The sequence below is a fragment of the Panulirus ornatus genome, chromosome 33, assembly GCF_036320965.1.
Source record: "Panulirus ornatus isolate Po-2019 chromosome 33, ASM3632096v1, whole genome shotgun sequence".
Classification (NCBI taxonomy): domain Eukaryota; kingdom Metazoa; phylum Arthropoda; class Malacostraca; order Decapoda; family Palinuridae; genus Panulirus; species Panulirus ornatus.
Window position 1 is genome coordinate 24,237,327 of NC_092256.1, and position 27,774 is coordinate 24,265,100.

General features: G+C 42.6%; 1 protein-coding gene across 3 annotated transcripts in view; it reads left to right on the top strand.

Annotated features, from left to right (window-relative positions):
* LOC139759640 (chloride channel protein 2-like) overlaps positions 1-27,774 on the top strand; it is a 235,064-nt gene that overhangs the window by 11,294 nt on the left and 195,996 nt on the right. Inside the window, exon 1 of one of the 3 annotated variants that reach the window (XM_071682023.1) lies at positions 2,626-2,826. The exons of the other annotated variants lie outside the window; for them this stretch is intronic. Within the exon in view, the coding sequence (XP_071538124.1) occupies positions 2,716-2,826 (111 nt within the window). The 5' untranslated portion in view covers positions 2,626-2,715. Of the gene's footprint in view, positions 1-2,625; positions 2,827-27,774 lie in introns of those variants that run through there. 3 annotated transcript variants of the gene reach the window in all.

Here is a 27,774-nt window from a genome sequence, read left to right on the forward strand (position 1 = left end):
TCTCAGGTATAATAGAATGGATAGCATGAGACCCATAACTAGTTTGATTTTATACCGCTTTTAAGAAATGTTAAACCTTGAAATTAATCTGGTTTAAATCTTCGAAATTCCGCCATTGGTCATGGATTTTTTTCCATCTATTTTCATTCATTCTTATTTCACTCTCAGTAACTTCTGTGTTGCAGTCAACACAAGTATTATATGGAACACCCTTCCTTCTCTGTGAACCGTTCATTGTTATTATTATTATGATTATTATTATTATTATTATTATTATTATTATTATTATTATTATTGTTATTATTGATTTAAACAAGGGTGAGAATGGAGTGTACGCTGTTGGGGTATGTGGTGTTATGTGTGCCATTCATGTGTCCAGCGGTAGGAGTGTTTTCTTGCATGTAGTTGAACTTATGTATCGGCTGTGTACCTGGCTGGCTGGCTGGTGTTCTCTGCTTAGTTAAGGAATGTGAGTGGCGGCCTGGGAGTGTGCAGCGGAGGGTTACGTTCTTCGTCTGGAATGTGTGAATGGCGGGAGTTTGAGCCTACTCGGGAAGGGCATTTGCCGTAGCCTAGCTAGAGTTATGCAGTTGGCTGGAGATGTGTACTAAGCTTGGTGTTATTCACTTGCAGGGCCGGGTTTAGAGTGGTGAGATCCCTGCCACCAAAATATCAGATTATACACGTAATTGAGCGTGCTTGCAATTTTTTGTGTGCCTCCTGATATGGTAAACAAAACTGATGTTTCACGTGTCACAAAAAAGTATAAAGGATTGTAAAGCATTGTTTCCTGTAAACAAACAAAAAATGACATAAACTACAACAAAGTTAGTTGACCATTTGTGAGGCAAATATGTTAGTTGTCATTTAATTCTTAAATCGAATTGATGCCTCAGGTCATTCATATTCGATACTCATCTGAGCTGAACTTTTATACATCGCAAACAGTTTAACAGACCTATAATGTAGCGTAAACTGTATGCGTAAACCATAATGTACATAATGTAGCGTAAACTGTATGCGTAAACCATAATGTACATAATGTAGCGTAAACTGTATGCGTAAACCATAATGTACATAATGTAGCGTAAACTGTATGCGTAAACCATAATGTACATAATGTAGCGTAAACTGTATGCGTAAACCATAATGTACATAATGTAGCGTAAACTGTATGCGTAAACCATAATGTACATAATGTAGCGTAAACTGTATGCGTAAACCATAATGTACATAATGTAGCGTAAACTGTATGCGTAAACCATAATGTACATAATGTAGCGTAAACTGTATGCGTAAACCATAATGTACATAATGTAGCGTAAACTGTATGCGTAAACCATAATGTACATAATGTAGCGTAAACTGTATGCGTAAACCATAATGTACATAATGTAGCGTAAACTGTATGCGTAAACCATAATGTACATAATGTAGCGTAAACTGTATGCGTAAACCATAATGTACATAATGTAGCGTAAACTGTATGCGTAAACCATAATGTACATAATGTAGCGTAAACTGTATGCGTAAACCATAATGTACATAATGTAGCGTAAACCATTATGTACAGCTTAGGCTTAGTGATATAGAGACAGCCATCTTGTTTATTACATGCGTGAGTTTGTTACAAGTGTTGCCCGTCAGTCAGTTTGTAAGGTGATCAACCAGACTTTAGGTTGGATCATGTCGTTGTATGTGAATGTTTGTATGTAAATGATCGATGTTGCTCACGTCGTAATGTAAGAAGCCGCCTGACATTTTAAGTGAAGTTTCACCTCTTACCATTAGACCAAAGTTTGAAATGGTCATTTCGGTATGGGTCCCGGGTTGTCTCGCTGGTCGCCCCTCTTCCCCTTCTGTTATGTACCACATGGCCGGAGGATCTGTCTGGTGACGAAAGAAATGGGAAGCGAGTGTTTTTCCTTCTATCACTTGAAGTTGATATTGGGAGGTGTCCAGGATGATGTTAAACCTCTTTACCAGTATGTGGGCCCACATGTACGTACTGCAGTTGTCATGAAACACTGGCTTTCATCATCATCATCATTGCTGGTTCACTGTGTAAGATGTGTTGGCAAGTTCATTTTCGTAAGGCTTTGCTCGCAGCCTTGTTTGTCCTTTTTGTTCTGGTGTTCGAGTAGGTTTCCAGGACCTGTGCATCACATGTGGTTGCAGAGGTCTGACGTCAAAGCCAAACATCATCATGAATGACTCTACAAGACCAATGTCAACACTAGCGCCACCTTACGGTCATGTCCACCACCACTCTTGTGGTTAGCTTTCCTTCGTGCCACGCACCCTAGTCAGAAGACTTATATTCTCCCCTGCAATTTTTTTATTTTTCCAATGGATTTTAAACATAATTTTCCTTTAGAATAGTTATCTTAAGACCAGGTGCATCTTGCGTTGGTCAACAATGGCATCTGCCTTTTCGTAGCCAGGAAGGAAACCGTTTACAAGTTTACTCTATAAGGGTGATAACCAACAGCCAAGACACGGGCATATAAGCCTTCGGGTGACTGTAGTTTGCCTCTTTATCCATCTTGTATACATAAAGCTCTCGAGGTCAGTCAAGACGAAGGGTGTAGGGTGCGGTGGAGGCAGTAGTTGCGGGCAGGCAGTGTTCTTGGTAGACCCTGTGGGTTAAGTGTGTTTGTGAGGACCTTCCAGGTAACGTCTAGGGCGAGTCAACGAAGCCACTTTGATTTCACCATGATACTTACCAGGGAAGACTCCCAGCGGAGCGTGGTGGGTACCATCACGGACCTGTGCTTCAACGTGCTGGACACCTTCTACCTGCCGCTGGTGGTGGAGTCCCAGCTGGTGAGTCGTGCAGAAGTTGAGTTGTCTTCCCAGGTGTCCATTATAGAACTAGGTTTCCTGGCTTTTTTCTCTGCTCAGGAGGAGGCAAACAAGCGACATGTTAACACAAGACTTAGGATGGTAAAGGATTTGTATTGTAAAGTTTGGCTGTTTGAGCTGACATTGCTCTGTGGACATTTGGCTCAGGAGCCCCAGGGAACAATGCTGCCCCGAAGTTGCGTATTTAAAACTCCTGTTCACTAACTTTGATGTGTTTCTTCCTGTTTGAGGTGTGCAACTTTAATCCACAAGTAATTCCGCGAATTAGTGAGACTGGTAGTTTGGGCGAATTAGTGAGACTGGTAGTTTGGGCGAATTAGTGAGACTGGTAGTTTGGGCGAATTAGTGAGACTGGTAGTTTGGGCGAATTAGTGAGACTGGTAGTTTGGGAGATATCTTGCTGCTGCAGACCCCTTGGTACATGGGAGACTTGGCCTGGGTTGTTCCTAGGTTCATTGTGGCTGGATGTATAGATGTGGTATTCGTGACAAGATTATTATACCTTTATCTCCATCGTCTGGAAACTTGGCTTCCCGTACGCTGTTATTATTTAGTGTAAGACACAGTCAGTAAAGTTACTTTGTTAATTGTTGTCTAGTTTTTAGTCGTATTACTGATCTATTATCGTAATCTACCCGCCACATGAAATAGTATGATAGTTAACACAAGTATTCTGTAACAGGACACTGCTTTCTGTGTACATAAAGTGAGGGAGGGGGGTTACATTTCCGTGTGTTGAGACAATACTGGGAACCCCAGTGTGTCCTGGCCTTGGTTACCCCACTGCCGGACCTTTCTTTACCCAAGATCACACAGGTTAACACAGGTTCACCAGCACTACGTAAATGACGCTGTGCATACTGTTGGGTATCATTGTCTTGCTCATAACGTAGGTGTTGTGTTGTTGTTTATATGTGGATGTACCAATGATTATTGAATGAAGATTGTAGTTGTCGTGGCATGAATTTGCTTTCTAAACTCTTCTCCTTTGTCTTCTATGCTTCTTTTCTGATGTATAGTTATATGGGTTGATAGGTCGACATCTCCCTCGTATTCTGTCGACAGTTGACCCACAAGAGTTCTGTCCTATCACCTTCTCTCTCCTCCAAAAATGATCTTTCTTTAGCCTCCGACCCTGTTCGGTCATACAGATGTTCACCAGTTTCCCCCGCCTTTGAACTCAAAACATTAAGATTCAACCCTTCAGTAACACATCCATGTTGAGCATAATCTCGTGTGTGTTCTCCACTCCTGTCTTGGTAACTCCTTATAATAAACATAGCAAAATCCATTTCAGGAGCTGGTGTTGTATAGGTGCTTTGATAACTTTGCATGTGAGCAGCTGTACCATGTATGTAGGCTTGTATTCACCCTGGTATAGAATGCCTCTTTGCATATTTGGGATGGCTCTTCTACCTTCATCTTAACCTAGAGCGGAATTGGAAGCATTCTGCCCCGGTCAGGGATCGCTTCTCAAATATCCTTAGCGTCCTCAGTGATGTTGCTGCCCTCTTCATGTGTCACAGGAACTGTAATGTTTCAGCCACTGCTCTCGTCGTAAACTGACTCTTAGTTGGTGACACTAAGGTTTGGGGCCGTGGCATGAACGTAGATGGTGTCTCGCGTAGTTCATGTGCCTCCGGAGGCCAGCCACACAAGTATTGACTGTGTTGATGCCTCTTATCCTGGAACAGTGAAGTTGTGATTTCCTTCTTCTTTTGTCTTTCTTCCTATAACCTTCTACCCTCACCAGTCATATCTACAGACTGCTGAGGTTCTCTGTTTAATATCTTCAGAAACAATTGTACTACATAAGTAATTTTGTCTTGAAAATAATAATAACTTGAAAATTATTCATTGACACTGATCTATGCAAGTGAGACAAGAATTGGGATTAATTTAGAGAAAATGAAATTGCTAATGAATGAAGTCGTCAGTCATTGCGGTGGTGGGCGCCGCTTTCTTCCCTCGTAGTTACTCTGACTGATCAATGAACGTTTGCCATTCATTGGAGCGCACGACTGCTAAAGCTTGGCTGCATACTAACGTGATAAGCAGATGTGGTAACTGTATAGCTGGTGTGAAGCACTTCTACCACGTTACTTTATCATCATCACACTCACTCACTCACCAGCAAGATCAACATTTTATCTAAAGTCTTCGTATGACTTGTTTACGACACATTCATCATCTCTTCACAAATGGGAACATTTTAAAAGGGATCTTGTAGTATATATATATATATATATATATATATTTTTTTTTTTTTTTTTTTTTATACCTCGTCGCTGTCTCCCGCGTTTGCGAGGTAGCGCAAGGAAACAGACGAAAGAAATGGCCCAACCCCCCCCCCCCCCATACACATGTACATACACACGTCCACACACGCAAATATACATACCTACACAGCTTTCCATGGTTTACCCCGGACGCTTCACATGCCTTGATTCAATCCACTGACAGCACGTCAACCCCTGTATACCACATCGCTCCAATTCACTCTATTCCTTGCCCTCCTTTCACCCTCCTGCATGTTCAGGCCCCGATCACACAAAATCCTTTTCACTCCATCTTTCCACCTCCAATTTGGTCTCCCTCTTCTCCTCGTTCCCTCCACCTCCGACACATATATCCTCTTGGTCAATCTTTCCTCACTCATTCTCTCCATGTGCCCAAACCACTTCAAAACACCCTCTTCTGCTCTCTCGACCACGCTCTTTTTATTTCCACACATCTCTCTTACCCTTACGTTACTTACTCGATCAAACCACCTCACACCACACATTGTCCTCAAACATCTCATTTCCAGCACATCCATCCTCCTGCGCACAACTCTATCCATAGCCCACGCCTCGCAACCATACAACATTGTTGGAACCACTATTCCTTCAAACATACCCATTTTTGCTTTCCGGGATAATGTTCTCGACTTCCACACATTTTTCAAGGCTCCCAAAATTTTCGCCCCCTCCCCCACCCTATGATCCACTTCCGCTTCCATGGTTCCATCCGCTGACAGATCCACTCCCAGATATCTAAAACACTTCACTTCCTCCAGTTTTTCTCCATTCAAACTCACCTCCCAATTGACTTGACCCTCAACCCTACTGTACCTAATAACCTTGCTCTTATTCACATTTACTCTTAACTTTCTTCTTCCACACACTTTACCAAACTCCGTCACCAGCTTCTGCAGTTTCTCACATGAATCCGCCACCAGCGCTGTATCATCAGCGAACAACAACTGACTCACTTCCCAAGCTCTCTCATCCCCAACAGACTTCATACTTGCCCCTCTTTCCAGGACTCTTGCATTTACCTCCCTAACAACCCCATCCATAAACAAATTAAACAACCATGGAGACATCACACACCCCTGCCGCAAACCTACATTCACTGAGAACCAATCACTTTCCTCTCTTCCTACACGTACACATGCCTTACATCCTCGATAAAAACTTTTCACTGCTTCTAACAACTTGCCTCCCACACCATATATTCTTAATACCTTCCACAGAGCATCTCTATCAACTCTATCATATGCCTTCTCCAGATCCATAAATGCTACATACAAATCCATTTGCTTTTCTAAGTATTTCTCACATACATTCTTCAAAGCAAACACCTGATCCACACATCCTCTACCACTTCTGAAACCACACTGCTCTTCCCCAATCTGATGCTCTGTACATGCCTTCACCCTCTCAATCAATACCCTCCCATATAATTTACCAGGAATACTCAACAAACTTATACCTCTGTAATTTGAGCACTCACTCTTATCCCCTTTGCCTTTGTACAATGGCACTATGCACGCATTCCGCCAATCCTCAGGCACCTCACCATGAGTCATACATACATTAAATAACCTTACCAACCAGTCAACAATACAGTCACCCCCTTTTTTTATAAATTCCACTGCAATACCATCCAAACCTGCTGCCTTGCTGGCTTTCATCTTCCGCAAAGCTTTTACTACCTATATATATATATATATATATATATATATATATATATATATATATATATATATATTGAAAAGGATCACAATTTTGCGCGTGATCAAGTATATTCCTGAGTCCACGGGGGAAATGAAACACATAACTTAAGTTCGTGTTTCATTTTCTCCGTGGACTCAGGAATATATATATATATATATATATATATATATATATATATATCATACAAACCTCCAACAGCCAGGATCGAACCCGGGACCCCTGTGCAAGAGGCGGGAATGCTAACCGCTAGGCTATGGGCCTGGGCGGTTAGCATTCCCGCCTCTTGCACAGGGGTCCCGGGTTCGATCCTGGCTGTTGGAGGTTGTATGTTCTGTGAAGGTGCGCGTGTGTGAAACTACATATATATTTTATGTATAGGTTATCGGGAAGAACACAAATGAAATTAATGTAAGAAACTATGATGTGTACGTGGGTGGGGCTGAGGTGGTGGCAATGTTGACATGACGGCAGAGTTACAACATGGCGTATAAGGCACGGACGAGATGGTGGTTGGCCGAGAGAGCTTGACGGCTTCTTCTCTTTCTCTTTTTTTAAGTGTCACACGATAATGACTGTAGTTACTGGAGGGGAAGCAGTTGTTGGATGAGATATAATGTGGTAGTGTGAGGTGCTGTTGTGGAGTGTGTGATGCCCAGTGTGACGCTTGGCGCGGGAGGGTCAGTTGTGGTCTGCGTTGTTTAGTCTGAGTGTGACGCTGTTGTTATTGTTGATGAGTCTTAGGGAAATACGTCCATGTGTGTGTTTAGTCCTGCCAAGCGTTTGATCCGTCTGAGAACGATGGTACGTCTCCTGGGTACGATGTCTTGGTGTTTAACCTGATCTTTAAGGACCATGAGAGGACCACGCCATGATAACCAGGAGTCGTACCGGCCTCATTAAAAGACTGAAACTTTAGTTTCTTACGTGACGTTTGTTGTGTCGCCTGATTAAGAAGGATAATGCAACAGAAGCATGAGGTTTGTCTGATGGTAAAGATGATATATTACCTCTCGCTTACCTTCCTTGCCCACTCTGTACATTGGTATGCCAAGGACGTGTTTGAAGTATGCCTCCCGCCATCACGTGTGAAATGCCGAATATCCTCGTATTATTTGATCATTGACGCAACATCCATTATAGATCCAGTATTGTAAACACCTACGCGGTCTTAATCCTCAGTGGTTATGAAACACAGAAATTTAACGTAGACGATCTCACATGTGTGGTTTGCTCCACATCTTAATGTAAAGGTGTATCCAGTCCTGTCAAGAAAATACCTGTTAATGCTGGTGCACACATTACATGACCAGAGCACATCAGGTGTACACCTCAAGTGAAATACTTATGTGGACAGGAGTTGCAGTGGTGGTGGGTGGGTGGGTACCTACGTCATGGTGTTTTCAGGTGGGCCATATTGCAGTGGTGGGCAGCTAGCTGGGGAACCCTTCCCAAGGTGAACCAAGGTCATACTTTTGCGTTTACAGTCTGTGTTGATTCTGTGATGTGCCTGGAATATTGACTCGTATTTACATGTTGAAGCTAATGTAGTACTGGAGAACATGGTTCTTATAAAATGGCCTTCTGTTACGGCCTGGAGTTTTCATCAAAACAACCTAGGAAAATGTAAAAGAGGATGTGTGTGTGTGTGTGTGTGTATATATATATATACATATATATATATATATATATATATATATATATATATATATATATATATATATATATATATATATATATATATATATATATATAGAGAGAGAGAGAGAGAGAGAGAGAGAGAGAGAGAGAGAGAGAGAGAGAGAGAGAGAGAGAGAGAGTAGATGTAAGTACATGGTGTATGTATGTGTTGATATGATGCCAGGTGGGAAGGGGTAACCTATTATGTATAACCAAAAGACTTGTAGTATTGATTGGTTGTAAAGATACACAGACCCGGTCACTTCATCATCTCCATAAAGGTAATTTTCCTTGGCATTTTGGGGAATATGTTTATTGCTTAACGTTTGAGTTGAGCCTGAAGCATAAGGTATGATGAACCAGGGAAGGTGGAGATTGTGATGGACAGAGGGGGGTAGTTGTCTGTGGTGGTATGAGGCGCACTTTTCAGTTTACAAGTATTTGATCCCGTGATGGTGACCGTGCTGGCAGAACTGTCCCACGTACTATGTTCTCTTTTCCTCTTGTGTGTGTGTGTGTGTGTGTGTGTGTGTGTGTGTGTGTGTGTGTGTGTGTGTGTGTGTGTGTGTGTGTGTGTGTGTACTAAGTCAGCTGTCATGTACATTACTGGTGGTTGATTCATGTGCATTGAATTCCTGGAGATAAGAGTGACATACGATACATTATAATACAGGCAGAGGGTAGAAGTGACCCATGCCTGTGTTGATATGATAACATGTTTATTTCTGAAGTATTATGTTACATGTAATGCGACCAGTACAGTTTCCATAATGCGACCAATATTGTTAAGAAGGATTGGTTGAATTGGTTATGTAAAAGTTTGGTTGTAGAACCATTGATAGTCACTTGAATTCTACTCCAAACAACCCCATTAGGTGCCATTATTACTATTGGTTACTTTTCTTACTAGTCTGTAGGTATTTAGTTGTGGAAAATGTTACCAACGATGTTGTAGTAAAATGTATTTTCATAAACCTTGTATCATCCACTTGATCATAATTATTGATGTTATGATTGTTATTAAGGTAATATAGTTGTGAGTTTGTCTTAAATCATCGTGCGATGTTATGATTGTTATTAAGGTAATATAGTTGTGAGTTTGTCTTAAATCATCGTGCGATGTTATGATTGTTATTAAGGTAATATAGTTGTGAGTTTGTCTTAAATCATCGTGCGATGTTATGATTGTTATTAAGGTAATATAGTTGTGAGTTTGTCTTAAATCATCGTGCGATGTTATGATTGTTATTAAGGTAATATAGTTGTGAGTTTGTCTTAAATCATCGTGCGATGTTATGATTGTTATTAAGGTAATATAGTTGTGAGTTTGTCTTAAATCATCGTGCGATGTTATGATTGTTATTAAGGTAATATAGTTGTGAGTTTGTCTTAAATCATCGTGCGATGTTATGATTGTTATTAAGGTAATATAGTTGTGAGTTTGTATTAAATCATCGTGCGATGTTATGATTGTTATTAAGGTAATATAGTTGTGAGTTTGTCTTAAATCATCGTGCGATGTTATGATTGTTATTAAGGTAATATAGTTGTGAGTTTGTCTTAAATCATCGTGCGATGTTATGATTGTTATTAAGGTAATATAGTTGTGAGTTTGTATTAAATCATCGTGCGATGTTATGATTGTTATTAAGGTAATATAGTTGTGAGTTTGTCTTAAATCATCGTGCGATGTTATGATTGTTATTAAGGTAATATAGTTGTGAGTTTGTCTTAAATCATCGTGCGATGTTATGATTGTTATTAAGGTAATATAGTTGTGAGTTTGTCTTAAATCATCGTGCGATGTTATGATTGTTATTAAGGTAATATAGTTGTGAGTTTGTCTTAAATCATCGTGCGATGTTATGATTGTTATTAAGGTAATATAGTTGTGAGTTTGTCTTAAATCATCGTGCGATGTTATGATTGTTATTAAGGTAATATAGTTGTGAGTTTGTCTTAAATCATCGTGCGATGTTATGATTGTTATTAAGGTAATATAGTTGTGAGTTTGTCTTAAATCATCGTGCGATGTTATGATTGTTATTAAGGTAATATAGTTGTGAGTTTGTCTTAAATCATCGTGCGATGTTATGATTGTTATTAAGGTAATATAGTTGTGAGTTTGTCTTAAATCATCGTGCGATGTTATGATTGTTATTAAGGTAATATAGTTGTGAGTTTGTCTTAAATCATCGTGCGATGTTATGATTGTTATTAAGGTAATATAGTTGTGAGTTTGTCTTAAATCATCGTGCGATGTTATGATTGTTATTAAGGTAATATAGTTGTGAGTTTGTCTTAAATCATCGTGCGATGTTATGATTGTTATTAAGGTAATATAGTTGTGAGTTTGTCTTAAATCATCGTGCGATGTTATGATTGTTATTAAGGTAATATAGTTGTGAGTTTGTCTTAAATCATCGTGCGATGTTATGATTGTTATTAAGGTAATATAGTTGTGAGTTTGTCTTAAATCATCGTGCGATGTTATGATTGTTATTAAGGTAATATAGTTGTGAGTTTGACATTCTCCTGCTGCATGTGGGACCCACGTTATAGCCAGTATCCTCCAACATCACAAGTAGTTCACTACTTATCTGTCGAGAAATTTATCACCAGTAAATCTTGCAACAACAACAACAACAACAAGAACAACAACTTGGAAGTTAAGTCTTGGCTGGAGTGACTGGTGAAGACGATGTGTTGTGAGGTGTGATGAGGACCATGTGTAACCCTGGGAGGATGTCTTCCGTGCGTGGCGTGGCAACAAAGTCAAGATTGACTTTGGAATGGTTGACCTTTGGAAAAAATGATGGTGTCATTTGTATAGTTTTAACGTTGGTATGTGAACAAGTGCTTACTTGGAACACATATTGTCACTATCATGCCTGAATGTGACCACCCCACTCAGTGTGTGTGTGTGTGTGTGTGAAGATGTTCGTTCATCAAGTGTTCAAAGCACAGTTCAGTCATGACACGGAATATTAACATCATCTGATCAGCATGTGAATGTATCTAAAATGTACGAGAGCAGGATTATTGCCGTGCAGCCGGCAGCTTTGTCTCGTATTCTGAATCGGTTCTCCAGTGGAAGTAAGTGGCAGTCACTTCCTACAACAGACATTTTTATCTTTAAGAAACTGAAATGTCACACTCAGTTCCTCAGTGAGGCCAGTACTTGGTTACAAAAAATGGGGGTAAGAGTAGAGAAAAACAATAGTACTGGAGTGTTGGAGGAAACAAAAAAGAGCAATGCCATATTGTGGTTGTTAAGCAAGGCGAGGAAGGGAATGATGGCTTGGTTCGTGATGGAGGAATAAAAACACTTGAGTGGCCCAGCCTGGTGTTTCCAGCGAGCGGCCTTGGCCCGTCCCGTATCAGTCAAGATTTATTGTGAAGTTGCAGCAGGTGATACTGACGATCTCCATACACTTTCCATTCATCATAATGTTTAGTGATCTAAGTTCCTCATGGTCGGGTGGTTGACCTGGCCTTGCACTGTGAGGACTGCTTTGTTCATGTGATACCTGGTGTTTCTTGCCTCTTACCCTGAATATTGTAGCATGGCAGCACATGTCTACAAGGTAAACATCTGGATCTGATGTGATAAGAAAACCATTAGTTCATGAATATGAAGACTCGTACAACGTTTGGCTCTGATGTGATCAGAAAACCATTAGTTCATGAATATGAAGACTCGTAGACCGTTTGGAGAGTAGCACACAGTACACATAGTTACTGAGCATGTGTTAACTTGGCCGACGAGACGACGGGGAAAATGAGGTTTTAACTTATCGATGTGTCGGTTGGCTGACCCTGTTGTTGTTGTGCACAGGATTATAACCTGATGTTATGGCGAGTTAAGTAGTGTAGGTTGGGTTGTTACTGGAATATTAAGAGATGTGTTTCATCACTAGGGTCGAGGCATAACCAGTAGTGTGGTAACCTGTTGTCTACTTAGCAAAGTCCTACACATAAGACCCAGATGTCACTGGTGTCATTGAGAAACGGATACAGTTGAACTTTTCTTCCATAGTACATACAGAGTATGATCCGCAGTGCAGGTGGCGATGTTATGCATTAAGGAGCCAGGTGGGACGGGGGTATGATGGAGAAAGTGTGGACGGAACGTTACGCACTGCAGCACGCTAACACTTGAAGGGCAGGGCTAGGTTTGTTGATGGTCACTTTTACATCCTGACCTGTCTCAAGGTTGACCTGTCTCAAGGTCGCACGTGGACGTGACACATGTGGTGCGAGGTCAGGGATGTCCTTTATGAACGTTCTCTCATCTTCTCTTTATGACTTACTTAACTAATGATGATGATCGTCAGGAAGGGTCAGTGTTATCATGAATATCATTACCTTCATATGGAAGGATTTCATTCTTAATGACCCACCACAGGTTGATGACCATGTGTCCAGCAACATTCTTAATGACCCACCACAGGTTGATGACCATGTGTCCAGCAACATTCATAACCTGGCTTCCGGGGTTACTCATTATGTTTTGTGATGGCAGACTTCAATACTTCCCAGCAAAATATCCCTCCTGCCGCTCGCTGTATAATCAATACAAGTCTCGATAAAACATCTAGAAATGGTAATTTACTCAGCTTGGACTCTCTTACGTTAACCCAAAAGTTGTTTCTGCTGGCAGAGACTTCCCATGCATGACACTGATGGTGGAAATGGTTTGGTATATCCATTCGCGTCAGTCATATTTGTGCTGTAGGTCTGCAATAACCAGTTTGACCTGTAGTCTCATTTTTACAACACAAGAGTGAAATCCAGAAGCTTGTAAAAGATATGCAGGTTGATATGATATTATAATGGAAATTCATGATCAAGTATTACGTAATGAAGATGAATAATGAGTCCTCTTCCTGCCCTTGGCACTACCTCTCATCAGATGCTGTGTCTTGCTGCAGGACATTATTAACTGATTAATACATTTGCAAGTTAATGATAAGTTGTTCTTACTAAACATTTGTGAGCAGCGGTTGTTGGTGATGAAGCAGGGTTTATTGCTCTTGTTGTCACCACTTGTTATCAGTCAGTTTTATCGCTGTTGTGTGATTAGTGTGGAGTTCTTACTGATGTGAAGAGCAAGATTTGTCATCTAGCTCAAAAACCTCTCAATTGAAGATGAGGAAAATATGCCTTAAGAAACTGAGTCTTGTTCAGACGTCAGAAATGTTCTATTGACCAGTTGCCTCGATTTTACAAGGGATTGAGTCGTCCTTGTGTGGAGCTCTGGTCTTGCAGTGAGGGAGGTTCTAAACCTATGTCTTTGACAGAGTTAGGTCCAACCCAGTTGACCACAAGACTTGACCCATGTGGACACATACTTCAGTTGATGTGATCACACAAGAACAATACATTATTACTTACACCCTTGATGATCCCCTTCCTCCTCCTGCTGTAGATGGAGTGGTAAGATGTATGGCCACTTAATTGCAAGAACTTACATATTACGAAAACCATTTTTGTTTGTCTCACGTGCGTTAACACGAAGTACTACTGATCCTGCCAGGTCAGGCTAATTCATCATTGATAATATATACGTCTTAGGCAGAGAAAGATGTTTTTGCAAGTTAATGAAGTCATTGGCATATTCTTTAATTATATTTGACTTGGGGCGGTAGGACAGACAACACGAGATGTTATTGGTGTTATTTTGATACTTATAATTACATATAAAGTAATGATATACATTATATACGCTACTCTCAATGATCCCAGCAATTTGATTATTATTTTTGATTATAACGATTACATTCCGAGGTTTGTGTGTTAGGTCCACTGATCCTCCTGATGCTCGTCACTATACCATGCAAAATGACTTTAAAACAGACGATCATGCTAAAACTGCTGCCATCTCTTAATACAGGATAATCATGTATCATCTTAGTACAGGATAATCATGTATCATATTAGTACAGGATAATCATGTATCATATTAGTACAGGATAATCATGTATAATATTAGTACAGGATAATCATGTATTATGAAGAAAACTGTTGGTGGTTGAGACGTGTCATTTAACCAGATTTTCCACATTTGTTTTGTTAAGTATAATTCATTCCTGCAGTAGACCGGCTGGTGACTGTGTGTGTCTTGTGACATCCTGTTTGATGTTATAAGTGACCGTCGTCACAGTCAGTTACCTGGCCTTGCGAGGGAACTTGCAGGAAGTAACTTGTTACCTGAGTCTTCCTGCACGAAGCTTAAGTAACTTATTTGTGAAACTTTTGGCAAGTCAAGGATTACTAAATTAGTTCCATGCACAGCACCTTCTTATGGTATTTGTACATCAGGTATAGGAGGGTCACTTGTCTTTGCCATATTGATTATAGTAAACTTAATAATGATCAAACATGGATTTTCCTGAGGAGTTAGGGAAGTGTAAATGTGTGTACGTAAGATTGTTCTGGTTTGTGTCGAGCAAGGACGTGGGGTACTGGCCTGGGGCCGCCGTACCATTGCTTTCAAACAGATTTTTCTGGTTATTGTCGGCCAAGGACGCAGGGTATGGGGCCGCCCTACCCTTGTTGTCAGTCAGCATAGAAGTGTGGTGGTGGATGGCGGGAAGGTTACCTCACTTGGGCATCAGTTTATGTTTGAGTTGCCTGGCCATGATTCACGTCCACAACCACGGGTAAGGAAGGCTTTACCCTGGTGGTTACCTGCATGAAGGACACAGTTGGTGGGAGTTAAGTGTTCAGAAAACAAAATGTTCTTAACAGTTTGGTGTAGGAGACGAGAGGTCGTACTTAACGTAGGCTCATTTGATCACATTTGTGCACTTAATCCTCCTGCTGCTGGTCCGTGTTTCCCACGGTTCACCTCACCACATTGGTTGTATGATGAGTGAGTGAGGCGTCACACGTAGAACCATAGCTTGTAATGATATGGCATATCCATCAGCAGACTTGGGGAAAACCGGCAACAGGGCGTGACCGCCTTTGTGTTGTAGTGACACTTGCATCAAACTAAGGTGAACATGTCATCACGTTAAGTCAGCCGTGCCACACATCACGCCATTTACAAACTATGAAGGATTGTTTTCTTTCATTTTGTATCTCAACTTTAGAATAAATAGGTGAGTGAAATCAGATAGAAAACGTAGTTACATTGTAGTTCTTCGTGAGTGATGTTAGCGAGGAGGGAACCAGCGTGGACGCCCCTCCCTGGTGAGTAAACATGATCATTTCCGGTGTGGTGTCCTCGGTGTGGAGTGTTGGCCACTGTGGCCCCGCTTGTATTATTTCCCCGGGATAACCGCGGCCACCATCACATGTGACATTATCACTACCATCCACTGAGACAACAACCTCATTAATGAATATGGGTTAGGTTCCCTGTAGCTTGTGTCAAGTGAGCAAGCCGGGTGGACTTCAACTACAAAAATAATTGATTGAGATTTTTTTGTGACAAGAAATCAGCTGCAGTTTGGGTAAACACACAATCGTGTTCGATCAATTTAGTTAGTGTGCGTGACGTACCACAGAGACACACACACACACACACCACACATGGGTATTCGAGGTCATTCTTTTATTCGTTTATGTTGTGTGTGAGGGAAGAAATATGTTACCCACACCAGGTGTAGCTGCTGGAAACCTTAGTCTCACCTTATGGTGTGGTGTTGTACGAGTCTCTCTCTCTCTCTCTCTCTCTCTCTCTCTCTCTCTCTCTCTCTCTCTCTCTCTCTCTCTCTCTCTCTCTCTCTCTCTCTCTCTCTCTCTCTCTCTCTCGCCAAGCAAGGGCGTATGTATTTGAGTTATTGTCGTCATGACTGAAGGATCTCTCTCTCTCTCTCTCTCTCTCTCTCTCTCGCCAAGCAAGGGCGTATGTATTTGAGTTATTGTCGTCATGACTGAAGGATTTTAATACGATTTCAACTCGTCTGTATCCTGAGTGCTACGTCCTGATGTCAACTCGTCTGTATCCTGAGTGCTACGTCCTGATGTCAACTCGTCTGTATCCTGAGTGCTATTCGTTCCAAATGTATTTCTTGGTCATATTTTGTGCTGATAAAGACTTCATGTTGTACACATGTGTCACAGTCTTCTGTATTCCGTGATGATGATGTACTTAGTTAATACTACGTATTATTGTATACTTGAAAGTGCCAAAAATAGATAGCCAGACCATACCTAATGACGAGACAGAGAGCCTACGTGAAATACACAAATTGGCATTTTTTTCATCTGTACACAGTGGACATTCTCATCTACCGAAACGTTTTAGACTTGTAAGTTTTGCTTTACATGTCATGAAAGTTTTTGACCTTGTGATCAGGAGACCACAGTGAAACACGTAGTCAGAACAACCCCAATAATGAAAGTAAACATGGGTTTGTGGCAGGCCAGAGTACACACATGCACATACATAACCTTATGTACCACAAGAACATAAATATAACACTAGTACAAGTAAAGATAACGGATATCGTCTCTTGATTTTCCCGGAGTAAATAATCAGAGTCCTGGAGAACATAACGAAACAGAACTATGATTAATTAGGGAAATAGATCGAGTTCTTGTGAGACAAGATTCAAGGTAGCATCAGACGGAACTGTGTCTAGTGAAGATGTTTTATCTTCATGACGAGTCAACACAAGTGTTGAACTCTTCCATACATGATGTTAGTGATCAGAAAGAGGGGCACCTGAAGCTGTGGACGATAAGCTGAAGAATCCACTGGATATATATATATATATATATATATATATATATATATATATATATATATATATATATATATATATATATATATATATATATATATATATATATGTTTAGTGAAATGTGTGAATGTTAGGCACGGATGTATGAAGGAGTGGCACACAGTAAGCTGCCACAGGTGGATCGTAAGTTGGAAGGTTAAGTCGTTTTGGTAAGGAGTGGAGGAGGTTGAGGGTGCGTGCCAGTATGAGCAAAGTTTTTGTTTGGGATAATTGGAGAGTCTGATATCAGCTGGGAGAGAAATTTTGTGAACCCTGGAGTGTTGGTGTGTGCGAGGAGTCTCCTTGATGTGCCATGTCTTATGGGTAGAAGAAAGATTGGAAATTATGAGGAGAGATAGAAGAATGATTGGAAATTATGAGGGGAGATAGAAGAAAGATTGGAAATTATGAAGAGACAGAAGAATGATTGGAAATTATGAGTAGATAGAAGATTGAAAATGAGGAAATATGTGAGGAAAGTTAAGTTGCATTGGTCCATTAAACTGGTTTGGTTGTGTGAAACGTTTAGGGTAGCAAGTAAGAGGCGTACGATCTGTGTTGTTGCTGGAAATACTGGGAAAGAAATGGGCAAATATAATGAGTGAAATGTTGGAGGGTGAGGATAGTTTGGCTGGGGATGCCAGATGAATAATGACGTGTGAGACAAGATCGTGCCGTGTAACAACAGTGGGAGAACACAGAGGGAACGGTTGCTTGATGAGGGACCTTGATGTGCACCGTGAATGGTTACAAAACATTGCTCTAGTGTAGAAAACTTATCCATTACAGAAGATAGATTATGGACGATTTTGTAATGTTTTGTAGCCATTCACAGGACACATAAGTGACGTCATCATGCAAGCATTCTGTCTGCTTTCTTGCAAGCTCTTGCGACGCTAAAGATGTTCAGTAAAGGTTGTGTGTGATCCAGCTCACGCCAGTGGTTACACTGATTTGTAAATGTGGAATCTAATTGTTCACAATGTGTGTTATGTTGCTGTGTTTGTTCACAATGTGTGTTATGTTACTGTGTTTATATCTACAAATGACAACCAAACCGATTAAATCCATATGAAGGGTTGGTGGAAAGTTGAGCCAGTAATTGAGAAATGTCCAGCTGAGGTTCCACGATCATTTATAAAACCACTGTTCACCACAGGTGGTAGTTACTTTGCTGTCATACCAGTAGTATATCATGGGCCACATGCATAGTGAGAGTGTATGTTGGTCTTGGAAGGATATGTAACACCTGAAGAAGATGGTAACGAGTTTTGGGTTGGTGGATGTGGCTTATGTTGACGTCCTTAATGACCCTGGCAGTTGATAGGCCAACCAATCAGGAGTGTGTTGAGAGTCACCAGGATGACCGGTCGACCATCACTGGAAAGAGAGACATGGATGGTGTTGTGTTGGTGGTAATGATGACGGTCACCTGGGAGGGTTTTTACACTGCTGCCCACCAAGTGGCTGGCTCCTCCACGAACAGCCTTGGTTGCTGCCCGCCGGTCATTCTGGCATAACCAGTTTTTTCTTCCTTAATGTCATGCACATTTATTTCTGTCTTGCTTTTTCCCGTTTAAAAACTTCCGTCATTTTTCATTATTCTAACCTTTGAGATCTGCACGTCCAACCCAAGTTCGTTACTAATGATAAAGGCCACCAAAGGTGTGGTAGTTGAGGGAGAGGCATTATAGAAGTGGTGTGTCTGGCGCAGTTCAGAGACTAACAGAGGAAGAGGAAGTAGCTGGTGGTGTGTGTGGACCAGTAATTATGTCATCAGAAGCAAGTCGGCTCCAGAGATCTTAACATGTTTATATTTTTTGTCGTTTTTCGTCAGTATTTGTAGACCGGATCCTCTGGATCGTTTTATCGGAAGTATTTGCTTACAGTGTCACTGGCTGAGATAAGGAGAGATTAATTCCCGCGCTGGTAAGAGGGAAACACAGATAAACAAAATATACGACCATATTCCTAGTGGTAACTTGATTTTTTGTTGTGGTTGATGAAGGCTGCTGACCTGTGGTGGAGTACCGGTGTGTAGGAACTTGTGAGATGTGTAGATTATCGAATGAAACACATACCAAGGATCTGGTTGGTGTATAGAACGTATAGCATTAGGATTTAGTGTATAGAACGTTGACCGAGTACAACTGAGAGAGGCAGCGTGTGAGCACTATGCTCCAAAAGTTTACGAATACAAGTTTTCAGTAATGGTATCATGTAGCATTATTTTCTTCCCATGTTGTGTCTAAAGATTGAAAAGTGAAAATTTCCTGAAGTTATTTTTACACAAGCGCTGATTTATAGTTCATGTTTTGGTAGGTTTCGGTCGAACCTATTACCTGAGACGGGATTCTTGGCTTCCTCATGACAATTTCATCATGGGTAACAACATTGGTGTTATACCCCAGCGTACAGTGTTCACACTCATCTGCGCACGTCAGTGCTGTGTGCGATGCTAAGCCACACTTGGCGCTTGATTCACAAGAGCTTTTAGTTTTGATGATAAACATTGGAGCCTAGTGTTGGTAGCGGCTCCGTGTACAATCCTCCATGATGTATGATGGATGCATGTGTGAAGGTGATGCCTCCTAGTGAGCTGCCGAATATTCCTCGATGCAAGATGAAGGTCTTCAGGTGTAGGTGTGGTGTGGGCGTACGTACGGATAAAACGTTTACCTGTCGGCACCACACAACGCGGAGAGGATGTGTCTAGCTTTGGTTTATACATTGTTCTCAACGTACAGGTATGGAGGCTTTGGATATTATTATTCTTAAACATAATTTACATTTAATGTATGAGAGCATGCAGGGCGGTGGCGTATGTTACGCAATGAAGTTGTTTAGAGGTTGGCTCTGGAAGCATAAGTGGGAGTGGGGAGTGGGGGGTCACCTTGTCCGTTTGGATCCTGGACGTCCTCAGGCTGTGAAGCTCTCCTGGTGTTGCTTAGGTGGAGATGTGGATCCTCTAATGTTTTGCCTGTCTTGTCCTCACCCCGTATACACTACCTCCTTAACTTTAGAATTGCGATAATTAACTTGCATACTCGTGCTAGGTTGGGTTATCCTTCAACATTCTCAATTTGTTCAGTTGCACGGAGACACAATGTTTGTATGATGCTGAGTGAAGGTCATATAGCAGAGGGTACTGGGAGGCAGACAGAGAGTACGTACGGTAAGCAGACATAAATGAGATTCATATCTACTTCGACCTTCAGCTAAGGGGCGAAGACGGAACCCGATTGAGGATGCACTTGCATGTCCGTGTGTGCATCACGAACATAACACAGTCTGTTATATCTTGTTCATGTTGAAGAGACTTGTGTACTTGTACAGTCGTGGCCATTGTTCAGCGTGGAGGCAGATCGGTGTACGTGCGCAAGGCCATACATACATTCAGGAGTTTACTGCTGTATTACCGCTCGTCAGTTCCTATGGAGCATCTGTCGAAGCGAGGTACAAATAGAGGCAAGCGAGGAATTTCTTCTAAGTGGTGTTTAAGGTTGGGCTGGTTAGGGCAGTTGTTTGAGTGTTGGATCTTTTTGCTGTTTGTTGGTTTTGTCAGTGACGTGTTTGTTGGGGAAGATGGCTTCTGTCGGTATAACTGGGCGAAGTTTAAAGTATCAGCAAGGGTTTCTTTTGTTTCTACACTGGGCTAGGTGGTTGGGAATGGGAAGGTTTGCACAGGAGGGGTTTAGGGTTGTTGCTAAGAAATGAGGGTCGAAGATGTTGAGGCGAGATTTTATTGAAATTGTTTTTGATTCGATTTGTTGGTGTCGTATGTTTATGGGTGATTGGCAGCCGGTGATTATTCCGAGTGCTTTGCTATTTTGTGGTTTGCGGCTTTGGTTATATTTGCTTTCCACAGGGTAGATGCTGCAGGAGTCTTTATCTTGTCCAGATCTAGTGCCGGTAAATGTTGTGGGGGAGTTTCATTAATACATGACCTTCGTTTTATGGTTTGAGATGTGGGAAAATTGGATGTCATGGGCGTGTCTTACGTGATACTCAAGATTGTTGGAAGTTTGTTGAGTTGAAGGGGTTGGAATATATATATATATATATATATATATATATATATATATATATATATATATATATATATATATATATATATATATATATATATATAAAGTGGCCGCTAGCATAATGAGTGGTGTGAGCAGATGTGGTAAGTGATTTCTGCAGCTGTAGGCTCCTGCTGCTGGTACACGTATCCACCACATCTCTCACCTTCCCCATACATGTACTCCCTCCCTCACCCGTGCCTCATGTTGCCCACGTAACCTCATACCCAGTGTGTACGTGTACCCGCACGACCTTCATGTGATGATAGTGTGGATGGTAAAATCATTCCGGTGTGTTAATTGTGCTGTAGTACAGAACTACCAGTGTTGAGGGTACGAACCCTGCCAGTGTAGGGAGACGACCAGTTTACCGTCTTGGGAGCTCTGCTCTGCAGTTCTGTAACATATACAACAAGAATAAAAGAGGCGTTGCCCTGTACACGTATTGAGAGTGAAGTTTAAAAATCATTCACACAAACAGTTCTGTGACCACAGCTTGCAGATGCCGTATGTGAACTGCCTCTTGTGGAAACTGTGGATATCTGCTCTTTTGTCACAGTCTTGAAATGTCAGCAGTGATAACTCTGCTGGTATTACAGGATATGTTCCCTGTAAGCAAGACGGTACGACCTAAGGTATGATAGCTTGACCTTTGACCTCCTGCGTAAGGTTCAGGTCATAGGCCAGACTATTACATGAAGTTCACCACGGGCTCTGGTCTGTTACCAGGGATGGTATCCTCCAATCTTAACCTACCACTACAAAACGTCTTTAAACGAGACTTGGAAGTGTGTGTGTGTGTGTGTGTGTGTGTGTGTGTGTGTGTGTGTGTGTGTGTGTGTGTGTGTGTGTGTGTGTGTGTGTGTGTGTGTGTGTGTTTTCCGTACATTTACCACGAGTGATTGACATTGTTTATGATGGAGGAGGTTGCGTAGGTATGTGTACCACTGTCTCCAGCATCAGGGAACCATGACAGTGTATCTCACTCCAAATCTATCTCCAGCTATTCATTACTTCCCTCCTGTATTAGCTCGTCTTCCTCCGGGTCTGGTATCACGTCAGGACATATATATCCCTCGCTGTAGTTGGTGAGTTTATCTGCCAAAGAAATAAGGTCATCATATTGCATGGAAATACCTAAGATCTGTTGGTTTTCATGGCCTGTATTTCCCTACTTCCTCAGTTACTGATTGTCAGATGAGACAGGAAAAAGATGTTGTGTTGGTTGGTTGCCGGTATGTACAACATGAGCATAACCCTGGCTGGTGTAACCTTAGGTTCGTTCCTGAGATGTTCAGACGTGGGGGCAGGACAGACGTGACGTGGTGAGAGTACCTCTGTCGTCACAGATATGTTGCTCTTGTGTGAGGCATTTGTAGTGGTTGTCACGGAGGCTTTCCCAGGTTAGGTTAGGTGTGCTGGTGGCCACTTGGCCCCGACGCTGGGAGTGTCTGTGTTCTGAAGCAGTGGATGTGCCTGGTTTGCGTCTCGTGACAGATAACCTCCTCTCATGTTGATGTTTTCCACAGCAACCCATCACCTTGCTGACGCGTCCCCGGCCAACGCCTCACCTTCCTCCCGTAGACCAGGCTGCCACACCAGGGCAGGTAGTGGCCGTTATGAATGCAGGAGAGTTGTCACTCAGGTTGTACACGGCCACCCCCCCCCCCCCCCCCCACACACACACACTTGCAGGCGACCTTGACAACAACAACAACACCAGCTGGAGCCTCGCCAGCCAGGTGGACGCTCCCTGGGTCCTTACTTGTACCCACGCCCCCCCTCTACCACCAGGAACAACAAGCCTCAACACACTTCATGACCACAGTGAAAGTGTGCCCGCTTCATATCATGTTTCGGACCCCCGAAATTGTATATATATATATATATATATATATATATATATATATATATATATATATATATATATATATATATATATAATATGTTGATAGATATCTTGAACATTTAGTTGCCTGTGCATTTCTAGTGGTACGTGCACCATGGTTGAATGGTTATCCTTTATAACAACTACAGGTTGTATATTTATAACAACTACAGGTTGTATATTTATAACAACCACAGGTTGTATATTTTCATCGTTGAGTACCATTGTCGAGCGTTGATGTTGTGAGGAGCAAGACTGCGGCAGCGGCGGCGGCGGCTCACTACCGCAGGAGGTCAGCGCCCGGGGCAGCCCGCCTCACACAGGCAACCTGATACAGGCAAGTGAAAGGAGTGACGACAGTCAGCAGGGGTGACCAGTTGACACCATCACACGACTGCCTCCCACGCCTCACCCTGGCTGCTGCGCCTCGTGACACACACACACACACACACACACACACACACACACACATGTGTTTCATAAGAAGGTTTAGTGTCATCTTCCTCAATAACGTTCACCTCGTATATTTTACATTATGATAAGTGTGGTGTAGTGTACGTATATATATCATGCAGTCTTGTAACTAGCCATGTTGTCACACTGTTCCTCTTGTGATGTGTAGATGTAACAACCAGACTGTTCTTGTTAACGTACTACACGCCTGCATACCAGTGTGGCCACGTTAACAATAACTCACACCAATTTACCGACTCAAAAAAAGTCACAGACCCGAATGGTTCTTTTTTTTTCCTAATATTCACATTCCACATAACGTGAGATTTGGACATGACATTTTAGGAATGTATACGTTTTATGTGTTTGTGTCCGGAGATGGGTTGTATGTGACAGTACTCAGTGTGTGAATATGGAGATGACCAGCCAGTGTTGTCCTTGTGTTAGACCAGCCAGTCTTGACCTGTTGTATAGCACTGTTTGCAACCTTAACGTAGGAGACATAATGTGTTATTTGAATGGTATATTTTATGATCGATTTAAAGCAGTGAGCGATGTGTGGCTAGACCAACATCGATGTCTGCCATGATTATCACTCGGCTTTTGTTATCGTCCGTGATGACGATAGCTACGTTACTTGTTGTTTTGTTATCGTCCGTGATGACGATAGCTACGTTACTTGTTTTAGTATAAAATTCACACCCTTGGGGTGGGAAGGTTGGCACAGGTGTGGAGGTTTCTAGTTGGCGATCACTATGACTGAGGTTGGGTGATCCATCTGCCAGGTTACAGTGTTCTCATCTCTGGCTCATGTTGTCTCCTGTAACATGGTGATGACACTTGCCCAAATGTTGGAGGAAGTATGGGTCAGTGCGGCAGCTGAATGTAATGTGGCCGTGGCATTGTACCTACATTCAGTATGTTGACCACATTATGATGAGGTTTGGCAAGCCGTGCTGGGCTGGGCTGGTGTAGCATGACCCCTCCAGAATGCTGTTTTTCCTGTACAATTTTTTTATTTTCCAGAAAGTAGATTTAGACGTGTGTTCTTATGTGGGATGTGCCACATGCCATAAAGATTGCTACATTTTCGTTTCGTAGTAACATTACATTAATCATTACATATGCGTCAGTCAAGTGGGTAATGTTTAGTGTTGTCCTGATATTGTAGCGAGTGCCAGTACTGCTGGCTGGGGGAGGGAGGGAGGGAAGGGACTGGTCGTGGAGGTGAGGTGAGCCTGGCGGGCGTGTATGTAAGGTGTTGATGAGAGGTTCATGGTGCGGCAGGAAGGTGGAAGATGTTACCTTGTCATTCCACACACCCGGCAGTCCCCTGCCCCAGTCTGCCTGGTTGAACCGCCTCGCTTGCTAGATGGGCGTAACCAGTTTACACCTGTTATATAATTCTTAGTTACCCGGTGCTCTTGCTGCTCCGCTCGCCCTCTCGTCTCCTCTCGCTACTTGGCTCACACCTGTGAGAAATGACTGAATATCTTCAAGTTTCGTATGATTATGAGTGATCATCACCTTCCTATAACTTGTTTACTACATAAACGCGATTGTTATGGTTTAGGATATATAGTGATATTGGAAGTATATTGATGCTATACTATCCTGTACCTTACCAGAGTTCACTTAATGCCATGTAGGTATGACGAAGGAAACACACTGCACGGTGCTGGGGTCCTGCAGGCACATGTACGTCGCAGTTCTTACGTGCACATCACTATGATGATGGTCGTGAGGCGGGAGAGGACATGGCGGAGCTACAGCTCACAGGATAAGCTTGAGGGTGCACAGTAAACTGGCCAGTGTGACTCAGGCACGACTCACTCATTCGTTCCAGTGTCGCTGCGTTCCCGTCCCTCAGTCACTCCTCGATCTCAGACAGTAGTCGAGGGATCTGGAGGATGTCTTCCTGAGACATGGAGGGAGGAGGTAGTATTGCTTCACGTAGCGGGGTTTTGTGCTTTGTTCCGGAGTACCTTGTTACGTGCTAATAAGGGCAGGTGAAGGTCAGTAGTGGAGGCAACACCACACCATCTTTACAGGATCCGCCCGGATACGTTCAGGGTATTACCTCACATGTTCTTACTCTCCCGTGCAAGGTCCTCACTGAGGAAGTGACGGAGCGGCTGACGAGCTAGCATGTAAGGTGGAGTTGTACGCGTCGGCACCTGGCGTTGCCACACCCACAGTACACGGAAGAAAGGGGAAACTACGTCCTCTCGCACCGTCGACCTTGGAGGCTGGCCCAGCGCGCACCCTGTCATTGACATGTGACCCTTCCACCCTCCCCCCACACACCAGTCATCCAACCGTTGTAAGTTGCATCACATCACCTGTAGTTAGGAAACTCTACATCCCTGCCTCATGTTATCAAGTGCCGTCAGTGTCTTGCCCACATCATACCTGCTGGTATGGTGAATGATATGATACAGATTGGTAACCTGGCCAGGTACAGCTGGTGCTGGTGTGATGCAGGCGCCTCACCCTGGGATACATTGTCTCACGAGAACAAACGTGTTAGTGAGAATGATGTGTTCATCTCAGGCCAGCCAGACGTTGCTGACGGCTACTGTCACTCTGGCCACGAGATGACGTCCTCACACGTACGACCCGCCACCTGGGCACAACACTCAGGGAATTATCAATGATCTAGTACACACAATCTGCCCACCGACGGGGAAAACCTAACCAAGATGACGCCAGCTTAAATTTCTGCGTCAAAAACTTATATGAATTCCACAAGTGTGACGATATCTGCGCCCATCTTGCTGGATGAAGAGCAGGACGGATGGGCATGACTGTGGCCGAACCCCGCCTACTCAGGTGGGTCGGCAGCAAGCACTGACCTCACGCGCCCGTGGCCCGGCAGTAACCCCAGTCCACCATAAACCTTACCGTCAGCCAAGGTTAACTATTTTTTATATATATCACGAGAGATGTAGACTACCAGGCTGGCGTGGGGGGGTCTGCTTACCAGGCAGGTAAGGTTGCCGAGTTTTTTGCCATGGCGGCTGTCGTGATCGCCCATTTTATGTATTCTTACAGTGGCCCTAATCATGGCCATCTCGGGGGAGAGGAATTACCACATGAGAATAACAATTAAGATGAGACATACTCAGAGATCCTCAAGTGTCAGCAAGACTGACGCTTGAAGGTAGATACGTAAGTAGACACGTAACAGGAAAAGACAAAGAAGGAATTAGATTCCTTAGCTTCGCTATATTAGGATTAACATAACGGTGTATCCTCATGTGGCTGTCCACACACAAAGTGGGAAGCGGTAGCCAGATGCATACCACAGGTCCAAGCCTCGCTGGCAGACAGCTCGTGAAATAATATGTGTGGAACAGGAAGAGTACAGTAACACCACGACGAAGAGAACGGTCGTTGGTGAGAAGTGATAACTGTACAATGAAGGAGACGGAAGGAGTTTGTTTATCTTCCTTGACTGATAGAGAGGTGGATGAAGACCCAGGAGGAGGAGGAGCAGTGTTTGTGTCAGGGAGGCACCAGTACAGTCAGGCTACATCTCGTCACACGTCAGTATGGACGCCATACCTGAGAAGCTTACCTCTTGTTTGGCTCCGTCTTTACATTAATGATCTAACTATAGGTCATCACATATTACTACACATTATTATTTACATGTATAAGATTGTTTTGTGTAGTTTTACGATGACAGTTTTCCTATGACAGTTTAGGTAAAGTGTATATAAATGGCTGCGCCCGTGCCACCTATAACTAAACTGTCACAAAAATGTTTGTGGAGGAAGGAAGATGGATGGTAAATGTAAGGTTGTTCTCCTGTACCACTCGTAGCTCAAGACAATCCCGAGTGTAGCTTGTCTTCACTACCCACGTGTAGAACGTTTCATTCATCAAGATTATAATACGTTAGCCACTGGTGAGGCCAGTCCCTCAGGTTGTGTGTGTCAGCATGCAGCGGGAAACCTGCCATATCTGTTGACATAACTTTACTTACCATCCTACAACGTCGGCCAATTTTTATATCATTGAAGTTCGTGTATATGTGAGTACGAGAACTGGTCACAACAAGACTGCGTCACACTCTTAGT